Below are 11,990 nucleotides of genomic sequence, written 5' to 3' on the forward strand. Positions count from 1 at the left end.
ATATCTTTTCACAGCATCTGATGAAGTGAGGTTCTGCTTGTGTTATATATGTATAAATACACATGCACGTGCACGCACACACACACACACACACACACACACACACAGTTGTACCAGTATTTAAGCAAAGCCGGGAACGCTGTGGCTTTAAACAGAACTATATTTTTACCCTCTGAAGGCTGATTTGCTTCCTTTCCTGTCACCCTTTAAAGCAACAAAAGCACCAGGAGTTTGGACACAGCTGAGCAGGGTGCCTGCAAGTTCTGCAGAGTGCAACCCTTGCAGTTGCCTCCCAGGCCTTTGAGCAACTTCTCTTTTGCCGTCATGCAGCAATGAAATGGAATCAGGCATGAAGGTAACACTTCTTAGGTCTCATATACAGAGCCAGAGCATCGCACAGGCACTGTCAGCTCTGTCTGCACTGAAAATATGGGGCATTTTTTTTTTTTAAAAACAAGAACTTAGGAGCCAATCAGTGATGTGGCAGAGGGATGGGATTTAAATGTGCACCTGTGGGCAGTTCCTACATGCACATAGCAGCAACGTGCAAAATGTTCAGTGGGGTCTGAATGCCTGGGCCGTGCCCTGGTTGGTGCTGCTGCTCCAGGGGTAATGGGTTAGTCTAGGCCTGGCCTTCAAACACTGATTTAGGCTGCTCCTGATAGGGGCTTGAGCCTAACTTCTCTTCTTCCTTGCCTTATGAATGGAATGGCCTGGGTTGGGACCTGTCAATGCAGCACACCTACTTAAGGAGGCTCGGTGGGTAACTGAAATGAGGGGACCAAAGAGAACTTGGGGGGGGGGAGACGAGAGGAGACGCAGGAGAGACTCAGGGTGAGTCTAGATGCCAGCACCACTTCCTTTGAGCTTAAATCCAGCTGACCCTGTGCCTATCCTCCTGCTTCCCCTGGACCCTAGAGGAAGGCAGGGTAAAATACACAGACCCTGCCCCTTCCCCAGACTCCAAGTGAGCTGGGCTGTTCCTACCTGGTAGCACTGCCCCCAGGGCAAACAAGCCTCAGCATCAGAGAAGCCCCAGCACTGCAGGAGCAGAAGTCCTCCATGCAGTGTGAAATTCACCCTCAGGGAGGTGTCCCAAACACAGGGCCCCGGCCCCAGCCCCCATCGACTCCAAGATCACTGCCCTTGCAGTTTATCTGTCACCTAAGACTATTCCTGGTCACTAGAAACCATAATGTCAGCGCCTACTCAGTTCTTCAGCTTAGTTATAAACTGCCAGGGCATGGGGATGGTCAGATGTGTCAGCTTCTACTCAGCCCACCTGCTTTGCCAAGCTGAGACTGTTTCTTAAAGGGCATTTGCTATTGATGGGGGCCAGTCCCAAACTATGAGACACCTGGCACCTTCCTTGGGAAACTCTTCCTCAGTGCAAACCCTCTCACTGGCAGGAAAATATAGTTGATACTCAGGGAGAGTCCAGCCTGCTGGCCAACCTTTGCAAGAATACGCTGTACCAGATGGCCGCTCTGCTTCAGAGGGGGCCCCATTGTCTGAAATGGCCAGACTGCATCAGCATTAGACTGAAAGATAGACAGGAGGAAGCCCAAGCAAGGCTGTTCATCAGAGACTTCCAACCCATGGACTGGCTGAACTGAGACACAGCCAACAAAGCCTTTTGGGAATTACAGGCAGGAAAATGGACTTTGGCTTGCTTGGTCATACACTCCAGCACAGAGTGGGCTGAACCAGGAAGGGGTTGGTAGTTCCTATTGTTCTGTTGGCAAAAGTTGTGGCACGGGAATGATACAACTGCTCTTCCTTATCAAGTTGTGTCCCAGCCCCCATGGCCATCAAGGAAGAGAGCCATGGGTTTAGGACATTCACCAGTCTTTGTGCCTGGGGGAATGGTAAAGCAGAGAAGCTCTTTAATAATCAGTGCAGATACTGGTCAGCAACATGGTTATGGCTTATATCTGTAGGGAGACAAAGGAACTAGAATGTGCTTACCATCCAGCCAGCCTTGTAGTGAGCAGCAGATACCTTGGCCATTGGGGTGTCTTTGGTCCCTGGTTTGGTATGCATTCATTCTCCCTCATCACATGGGAGCACCCCTTTCAGATCTGTGTGACACTGGTATGGAGAGGGAGCCCCTCCAGCTGGCTACTTTCCTCATGCTCTGAATGGAGTGCCAGAGCCTGGGGCAGCAGCTTTAAAGTAGATTATGCCGTGGGTGCGGAGAGCAAAGCCAAACACACGAAGAGTTTGCCCTAAATCTCAATGCAGGTGACTTTCTCCCAGATACCACTCACCAGGCTTCCTGCAACCCTCAAATGCCAGATGCTGGAGCAGTTATAGCAACTCATATGCCTCTGACAACTATTATCTCCATGTGGTCACCTCCGGCAGTCTGAATACCTGACACATGAAACCTTCCTGGTGGTTCTGCACAAGTTTAAGTCAAATATCCTTAGAAGTACGGCAGTGCAAAGCATGATGGGAAATGTGTGCAGAGCAACCCACAGCTGTCATCTTTAGGATGGCATTTAGCCCATATGGAGATTACAGAAGCTTAAACAGCCATTTGGGCAGTTCAGCATAGGGCTTTTCTGAGCAGCAAAGGGGTTCTCAGTTCTGGCTAAAACTGTACATCTGCCATGCCTGGTCATTTCAATAACTCTGGGCATGTCTACATGAGATGCTGACTGCACAGTAGCATCACATGGCAAAAACCGTGCCCAGATGCTCTTGCACAGTAGTATTAGGCTACTGCGCAGTAGGCGTCAAAAAAAGGCATTTGCCGGCACTACTGCACAGTAACTCCGGTTGCTGCACATTTATTTAGTACTTGTTTATACAGTAACCACTGCACAGTAGCATCTTGTGTAGACGCGGCCACTGTTCTTCAAAAACTACAATTCCTTTCCCCTTCCTACACTGAAACTGGAATCGTTCGTGTCCTGTTACCAAAAGCATGCGGTCTCTTGTGGCTCCTCCCATATGCCTCCAGTTGCTGGGGCTGGAAGGCTCAATACCCAGCCTAGGTACCACTGGGCAGTGATGTCCCACAGGTGAATGCCAAGCAATGCAGCTCTCTCACCAGAAGGAGCTAAACCTGCTGATGTTTGACAGATTCCAGGCACTCCCATCTCCATGCTGCTTCTCACTCTTTGCTGGACGGCTAGCAGGGATGAGAAGGGATCAAGAGGCGAAGCAGAAAGGTGTCCAGATGTTCATTAGAGGTCTTCTCCATGGACTCTCATAGTCCGCTTGTGTTCATCCCCAAAGCAAGCACAGTGTATCTGGTCATCTCACCTTGTCAGGTTCTGGTATCATCTTAGCACAAAGTTCAAAGGTCCAAGTGTGTAACCAAAAAGAAAGTAAGAAGAAGTGTTGCTGTGGACTGGTGATGCCACAGCCTAGGGAGACCCCAGGACAGAAACTTACTTCACACCCTAAAGGAATAGCATGGAGAAATGGTGGACATGCAGCACAGTTAAGCTTCTTTAAAGAATGGAAAAAACCATCTGTGTCTTTAACTTCTTCCTCTGAAAGCTCTTGGGACTCTCTGGGAACCCTTCCACAGCCATCAAAGGGTATTTCAGCTTAAAACCAAAACAAAACCAAAACCTAAGGTTGCATAACTGAGGTATCAATAGCTCTGGGTTGCTGAGAACGTTCGCAGGCTGGGCTATGGGGATTCCTATTTGTTCTTCCCAAGAGCTGCATCCACCTCCTCTTCAGGCTTCAGGGAGTGCCACTGGGCAATGGGCCGCCTGGGGTTAGCCAGCATGTCAGACCAGTGCCGCAGCTCTGTGCCAGTGGAGTTGTTGCCAACAAATATCTTGCCAATAGCTTCATTCTTCCCCAGCTTGTCATAATCCAGGACGGTGATCACCACTGTCACTTTCTGAGGAAGGAAGCAAGGGGAGGAACAGGGGTCTTTAGGTACACAGAAACACTGCGGTACTGCAGGTGCAATGCTTGTGAAACAGCCTCAGTGCCAGGGAAACCCACTGGGGACCTGGTGTTTGTCGTGATTCCAAGGGACAGGTGCTGGCAGGGTCAACACTGCCTAACAACTCTGGGCACCAGTTGCCATTCATGGAGACTCTGGGCACTAGCCCCTGCAATGTTATGCCACCAAACACCCTGGGAGCTCTGGAAAGCTCACCCCATATTTTCCAATGGCTCTGACTTCTCAGCACAGATGTAACAGGTCCCCCTGAACGGGCATTCAGAACGTGGCCCCTTTGACACGCCAACACCCTGAATCAGAGCTGCCCCAGCCAGATGCTGAAGTGAGCTCTGACCTTTTCTCCCCTCAGCCTGGGCTGAGCTAACTTGGCTACAACCCTGGTACCATCCAGAACTTGTATCATTTTAAATCTGTATGCTGTACACTTAAGGAAGTGTAAACCCTTGAGGGAACTGAGTTCATATAGTACAAAAGGGGCTGCTAGAAGGATAGCTGTGTCTCCAGGGAGGGACGGGCACTAGGGAAAACCCAGTGCTAACAGCCTCCACACTAGGGCTTCACCAAGACAGATGTATTCAGACTGCCCGAGTTTATGGGCAGAAGCTGAGTGGAGACCAGGCCCACTTTTCAATCAGCGGTGCCCTTGTGGAGTCATGAAAGGTGATGGGGCTTTGCAGGAGTCACCAAGGACTAGATGCAAAGGGTCTAAGACTGCATGAGGGTCACCAAGAGCAGGGCACGGAGGAGGGGGGCTGGGTAAAGGGCATAAAATTTGCCCACACAGGGATCCCAGAGGGCAAATCCAAGTGGCTGTACTGGGTAAGAAGGGACAGAGGGCTGTCTAGGGGTCAGTAGCAGCCTAATTTGCCTATAACCATCTGTTACAGGTGACAAAATGAAAGGAAGGAAAACCCCTGCTCCCCTCTCATTTAGGATCCTGAATACAATTCTCGAGTGAGCTCTGGTCCCTTGCTTACTGCCAGGCTAAGTGTGCAGGGATGGCAGCTAGAGGAGAAGGCACCTGTCAGCCTGTGGCCCACGCGCACTGAGTGCGGAGCAGCTGAGACAGTGACCCAGGGCCTCATGATCCCTTCAGTAGCTCTGCTGCTGGCTTTGGGGCTCTTTTCCCCATTGTTGTGCACAGCCTTTCTGTCTCCTACTAGCACGTACTGAGGGCAGGGCTGGGCCTTACATGAGGCAGTGGCTCTTACTGCCAGTGAGGGGAAGGCTCTTGGCAAGAGCAACAGGTGTCATCTGCAAGCTCTTCAAGGAGTGGGGGGTGTTTCTGCAGAGCTGCTCAGGTTCTGCAGCTCCATGGGAAGGCAATGGTTGTCAGTGACATTTGAGCCCCCAGTCGTCTGAAGGCTCTTGATGCTGATGGTACCTCTGACAACAGGCACTGGCTTTCTCTAGCACTCCCTGCTTTGACAGCATCCTCAGTGACATCCCACGGATGCTCCAAACCACACAACCTGGGCTCCTGGCTAATCCTCGCAGTCACTGCCAAAACCCAGCCTGAAGCTCTTTGTGCTGGCTTCAGCCTGCCCACCCCAGGCTGTGGGTACTTCTTGGACCCGATGCAGCAGTACCTCCAGCACCCACAGGTGGACCGTGATAGACATAAGTGGCATTAAATGTGTGGGGCCACGCTTATTTTAGCCTGAGAATGAGGCAACAAGGAGGGGGAAGGAGCCAGTCCCTCCATTCAGAGGACCTCAAGTGCCGGCCACCCACCACTTCTGTCCCCATGGTCCACCCCACAGCACCCGAGGCAAGAATCATGACAAGTGAACCTGTATCTGTTCGAAGGGGATCTCGAAGCTGAAGGATTCATTGAAGTAAGGGTTTAGTGTCTTCTTCTTGACGGTGGTCTTCTTCTTCTTCAGCCTCTTGCCGTTCTGCAGCAGGTGGATCTTCACGTATGGATCTGAAAAGAAAGCCCAGAAGAGCAGAAGTCAGAGGCAGCCAGAGCTGGTGCCTGATGGAAAACTGATAGAGCACCTCATAGAGGATGGGAGAGGGCAGAGACCCAGGTAGGAGGCTCTCTGGGTCCACGCAGAAGGGATGGCAGAGACAGCATCATGACACATGGCAGCCTGCTATCAAATCCCTAATATGAAAGAATAATAAGTAGCCCTCATATATTTACTTGTATTGGATTATGTATGTACATGGGGCAGGTGTCTGATAGCAGATGAAGGCTTGGAGGCTGGATCTGGAAACATTCAGATTGGAAATATGGTGCATTTTCAGCAGGGAGGGGAATTACCTATGGGAGCCACTGCCGTGGGGACAGGGCAGGGCTGCTGTCACCCCATGACTGGGCATCTTCCTGAATGACACAAGCTGGCTCAGCTGGATGGTTTGGGCTCTGGGCAGGAACCACAAGCTGGGATGCTCTGGCCTGCACTAGGCTGTGGTGAGACAGGGTAGCTGTCACAGCCTCGTCTAGCCTCAGACAATCTACGAGCATGTCATCTTGCACCGAGATTGTTAAGCACCTTTTGCCCATGGGGTATCTAACACAGCAGATCCACAGGCCTGCATTAGTCCAATCAGTCACCAAGATGTTGGCAGAGCATGAATGACAGTGACTCCTTTGCCTTTGCTGCTGGAGGTCCAACTTGAGTCATGCTAAAGGGCTGGAGAGCAGGGGTGTGTGCAAAGGGGGCACCAAAATCACTCAGCCCCCATGCCTGCTTTGTTTATGCTGCTGGAATTTGGGCAGTGGAAAGCTGGGCCTGGAAAGCTATTGCTGTTTTCATTAAGAAACAGGCTTCTGGAGTTTGGTTCCTTGGCCCAGAGGATCCTGCAATATCACCAAGGGGCCCAGTGAGTGGGATGTCTCATTGCTCTTGAACTATGCTCCCTAACTCAGGATTTGTGGGCAGAGGCCCTCTGGCATTGCTCATGATAAAGCAGATTGTTAGGAAACAACCTGGCCTTGCCTGCAGCACACTTCTTGCTCAGTATTGTTGCTCACTAGCAAGCCAAAGTCAGGGACCACTGCTCCAGAGACAGAGGCAAAGCTCTTTCCTACCAGGAAACCAGCCTGACCACATCTACACCAGCTGACTTCTCAGCTCAGAATCACCTCTGCAAATCTGTCTTGGCACTAGCCTGGTGTAGTAAAGAAGATATTTTCTGTCACGAGGCACATCAGCTGTCCTCAGGGCACAGTGAGACATGCTGGTAAAAGCACCAGAGTCCCCTTCCCAGACACATTGGCCCGCAAAACTGTACTGCTTGCAAGTTATGACTCCAGACATTTCTGGTGTGATTGCAGCCTGCATGTGCTACTAGAAAAGCTTATTTATCCCACAGCCCAAAATAGGGCACTGGGAAGTCTGCACTCAGAAAAATCTCACTGCCAGGCTGGTGTGCAAGCATGGGGCACAGGGCTGGAATAGCAGGGGCCTGAAGGTCATGGCTGAGCTACCTTGGCAAAGCTGTTGTGGGAAGAGCTGAAGGCTGGAAGAGCAGCCCTTGCACTGGGATTGAGGGGCACCAGGGGAGCTGCATGAACGAAATTTATACTCTTCCTGCTTAGATAAAACATGGCTCTGGTGAGCTCACAGACCTGTAAGATTCTTGTTCCTAATAATAAACCTAAGCCTTCCTTTTGACTCTGGCTTTACTGATGCCGTAGATTATCAGGGCTAACCTTCTCATATCTGGGTAGAAGCACAGGCTCTGCTTGTCATGATCCTTTATCTTTGTCATTAATTTATAAAGCCAGTTTTGGCCACTGCCTAATGAGGGCTCCCCGTGGGACACATTCTGCCCATGGGGTGAGGGACCAGGGAAGCAAGACTGAGATGCTGTTTGTAAGCGTAAAAGAGAGAGCGGGCCAATGCATCTGAACAATAAGCCAGCCCTTAGGGGCCCTGGCCCCCTTTCCTCCCACTGCAGGAAACAGAAGTAGAGGGTACTTGCCCCACTCAGTGCTGGTGTTTGCTTAGCACATGACCATCTACATACTCTGGGCCCTGACAGCTCAGTGGAGGCTCCCTGCATTTGACTAAGCAAGGGCACCTATTCCCTTGTCTCCTTGGTGTCTGCCACAAATGGCTCCAGCCAAGCTGGAAATGTGGGTGGCTGTAAAGGGAGTTGCACAAGCTACCACTTTCTCCAGACACCCCAGGTTTGCTTCCCCCTGGGCACTCTCTGACATCAGTGCAAGGTGGGCATGAGCCATCGTGTTTGCCCCCACTGGAGTTGCATGTCAGGGATCTGGTGTTTAAACTGGCAGACCCAACAGAAAGCCATAGGACATGCAGTATCTATGGCTTGCTCCTCTCTTCGGCTTGCAGGGGGCACAACTCCATGTGGCTTCAAGACAGAGCCATGGAGGTGTAACTGCACCATGCAGGTGTCCCCATCAGGTGCATGGTTCTTGCTATAAAGATGCTGTGAATGCTAAGCACCATGGTAAGGACTCCCCTCCAGAATGTCCCCCAGCGGAGGGACCGCGTTTTGCTGCTGACTTAGGAGTGTCACCCAGTGCTAGAAGGTGGTTCTGTGCTTACCAGACAGACCCCCGACATCCATCTTTTTCAGGTTCTTTGCTTCCAGGATGCAAACGGTGAGCTTCCCCGCAGTGGGTACATACCGCAGCGAGATGCAGATATCTCCCAGCTTCTCTGGCTGTTGGCCCAAGGGGAAAGCAGAGGTCAATGCCGTCCCATTGCTCAGACAGCCATTGCTGTCCCTCAGAGCACCTGCCTGTGGGGCTGAGAGCTAATACCCTAGGAAACTATGGGAGGAGATGCACAGCCAGGAACCTCATCACCCATGAGCCAGTGTGAGCCACTCTCTTGATTGCACACCTTCTGTATCACTGCCTTTCCAACAGGACATTCCCTGATTGGGGCGATTCAATGATCCCTGTGTTTTTACTATTGCTTCATATTCACATGCAGCTTTTGCACAAGGAAGACACTTTGCAGATACTGGCCTCATGGCCAAGCCCTGAGCTGAGACTCCGATCGGGGTTCAGTCCCTGACTCTCCCACCAACTGCTTCCACGAGTCTTTCTCATGTCGCTCGTTATGGCTCCAACTGCAGCTAGAGGTGGGATAAGCAAGGCACAGACCCCCTGCATGTCTTGTAACAGAGCCAGGTCTGGTGTTAAGTGGGGATTTCTCCCTACTGCTTAGGCAGGTAATTTGATTCAGTTGATAAACTTGGTAACATCTCAAAGCCACGCATCATGGCAATGGCAGAACTGGGAACAGGCCCTGGACTTTAGTACTTTTCTCAATCCGCTAGCCTCCACTCCCCAGCCAGAACTGGGAACACAGCCCATAAGTCTTGATGAGCAGCCCTTGTTCTAACTGCTGGGTGGTGCACTCTCTCCCACAAGGGACATTTGTCCAGCATTACTGCTGTCTCCTTGAAGGGTGGATCCACCTCCTGCAGCCTGCACCCTGTGGTGCACAGCAGAGCCAGGAGCCCATTTGTGGGGCAACCATGAAAGCAGCCTCAGCCCCAAAGCCATGGAGCTGCCCGGGAAGTCCAGCTCCTGACCCATGAGCATGATTTTTGCCCCCGCCTTCTGCTACTAGACACCTGCCTCACCTCCTCCTTCTCGCCGCTCTGCAAGTCTCTCCACTCCTCAATGGGCTGGCCCAGGTCCACCGTGTTCATGGGCACCTTGACCTCCCCAATGATATCATGCTTGGAGAAGCGGTCAAAGTCGTAGATAGACATCACCAGAGTTTTCCCACCCAGCTCCTGATAGGGAACCTGTTACGGAGAAGAGTACTTTCAAAGCACGATGGTAGTGTGGATGCAATAGAAGAAAGGATCTGATTTGGTGAGAATGGTTCAAATGGATCTGAATCTGCTACAGCTTATGAGCCTGGGCCCATTACCTATTCATGCAATGAGCTGCAGGAATTGCAGCATGGAAGTAGATGCACACCAGCAGCAGGATTAACCTGGTAGATACTCAGGTTAATCATTTCTTGAGGCCAGCTTCTTTATCCCTGAAATTCCCAGCTTGGGCACCAAGCCCTGGGAATTGGTGTAGAGGAGTTCTGGGCTGGGATCCACCTCTAGTATAGTTAATGCCTGAATGGGCAGCTCCAGCCTAGGCTCCCAACTCTCAGGAAGCGAGGGGCCTGAGGAGAGGCTCACCTTGAAGGTAAAGGTTTCATTGAAGGCAGGGTTGAGAGTCTTCTTCTGCACTTTGGTCTCATACTTCTTCTTCTTGTCAGGCAGCAGGAAGACCTTTACATATGGATCTGAGGTGCCACCCATGTCCAATGCTGGAAGCTCAGCTGCTTGGAGGATCCCCACTGTCAGCTGGGAAGACAGCAAGACAGCTTATTTGGGTGTTACATAGAAAAAAGCTGAAGGCCCTTCCTGTTCCACTCTCTCTGCAGCCAGAGTGGGATGGCACTCAGTTCTGCCAGGGGAGTCACCTTCTCCAAAGCACTGATCTCCCTATCTGGAAGCTGAATTTGGGAGTTTTCCTTGGGACGGGCAAAGGGCCCAGGTAACAAAGGGTGGGGCCCTGGACAAGGACTTGGTGGCAAGACCCCTGACAGCCTCTCTTGCCCACACTCTGGAGAGCAGGGGGACTGCCAGAAGGACCCTTTCAAAGGCCCAGAGGGACAATAGTGGGGACACAAGTGCGTGAACCCAAAGACATCACAGCCCTCTGCAGGCACCTGTGCTGCTCAGAGCTTGGTGTTTGCTCCACACTCCTCAGCTATCTTTCCCATGTGAATGCCTCATCTAAACCCACTTTTGCACCACGAGTTCCTTAGCCCAGGCTCCCAGCCCCAGCCATGGCACCTGGTTAGCCTGGAAATCATAATCCAGTGAGAACTGCAGCTTGCCCAGGTTCTCTGGCTCTTTTTCCTCCTCCTCGCCTTCTCCCTCTGTTAGGCCTGTCTCTTCTTCATCGTCCTGTTTGTTCTGAAGAGGAAACAGAGGTGCCCAGTTTAGGACTGAGCCTGTAGAGACTGCTGTCAACTCATGCACACACACATTCCTCCCAAGCTCAGCCCAGAGGCTTTTGGTAGCGCAGGGATCAGCAGCTCCAGCATTCACGTCCCTCAGCACTGGCTGAGAGGGAGGTATGGGCTGCATGGGGATTCAGTTTGGTAAAATCCAAGCTCTTTAGCACTGGGACATTTAATCCTATTGCTCCACAGGAGTTTGCTGCCACGTCTCTGTGGCTACAACACAGACAGACACTGCTGCCCTCTGCTCAGTGGAGACCCAGACCTGCTGCAATGTGCATGCTGAGTCTTAACACTGCTTCAGCTAATGGGGAGCCTCTTTTAGCAAAAGTGGTGAGTACCAGAGCTTCTGCAGCAGAAGCACTCAAGTTCTAACCGAGGACCATGCAACCCTGGGCAGCCCCCGTGTGCAGCACTGATGATGGTGACACGATGGGATCTGACAGATCTGTTGCAGCAAACAGCACTATGTGGCAAGGAGGAGGAAGGGTGAGGCTGCTGTGGGGCAGGTTGCAGGGTGCTCAGCACTGGCCATGTATGCACATGGGATGAGGGCTGAGTGCTGACCCTGGGAGGAAGGTTTGGAACGGGGGCCAGATTCTGGGTAGATTGGCCAGGGAGGGAATGGAAGAGAGGGGCTTGTTAAACTCAAGCAGGAACCCCAAGGCTTTCCGGCACAGTAAACTATGGACACGTGTATAATGGCAGGGGAAGGTGGGTCACGCTCTGTCTTTGGGAGATTGAGTGACTTGTCCCAGGACAGAGCCAGAAGTACAACCTCGGTCTCTGCTACGCCAAGGCTGGTGTGCTGGCCACAGAGCCATTCTCTGTGCTTGCACTAAGTATATCTACCTGGAGGAAGGAGGCATCTACCAGGAACAGGGTGCTGTTCTGTGAGACACCAACAAAGACAGGAAGCAAATCTGCAGCTAAGTCAGGGGGTTTCTTATTTGCACTGCTTAGAATATCCCCCATCCACAGAAACAACCATTAGTGCTACCTGCTACACTGATCTGCAACCTGGACCCAATTTGAGGGATCTGTGCTGCAGAATGGGTCTGGCATGGTTCTCTGGTGGA

General features: G+C 51.7%; 1 protein-coding gene across 1 annotated transcript in view; it reads right to left on the bottom strand.

Moving 5' to 3' along the window:
• Positions 1 to 2,794: 2,794 nt before the first annotated feature.
• SYT2 (synaptotagmin 2) overlaps positions 2,795 to 11,990 on the bottom strand; it is a 139,236-nt gene continuing 130,040 nt past the window's right edge. Inside the window, exons 5-10 of the mRNA XM_019513820.1 lie at positions 10,742 to 10,864; positions 10,079 to 10,246; positions 9,518 to 9,685; positions 8,467 to 8,584; positions 5,731 to 5,864; positions 2,795 to 3,868 (exon numbers count right to left, since the gene is read on the bottom strand). Coding sequence (XP_019369365.1) covers positions 3,662 to 3,868; positions 5,731 to 5,864; positions 8,467 to 8,584; positions 9,518 to 9,685; positions 10,079 to 10,246; positions 10,742 to 10,864 — 918 coding nt within the window. The 3' untranslated portion in view covers positions 2,795 to 3,661. The remainder of the gene's footprint in view (positions 3,869 to 5,730; positions 5,865 to 8,466; positions 8,585 to 9,517; positions 9,686 to 10,078; positions 10,247 to 10,741; positions 10,865 to 11,990) is intronic.

This window comes from Gavialis gangeticus, unplaced genomic scaffold (genome assembly GCF_001723915.1).
Source record: "Gavialis gangeticus isolate Ggan-Ray unplaced genomic scaffold, GavGan_comp1, whole genome shotgun sequence".
Classification (NCBI taxonomy): domain Eukaryota; kingdom Metazoa; phylum Chordata; order Crocodylia; family Gavialidae; genus Gavialis; species Gavialis gangeticus.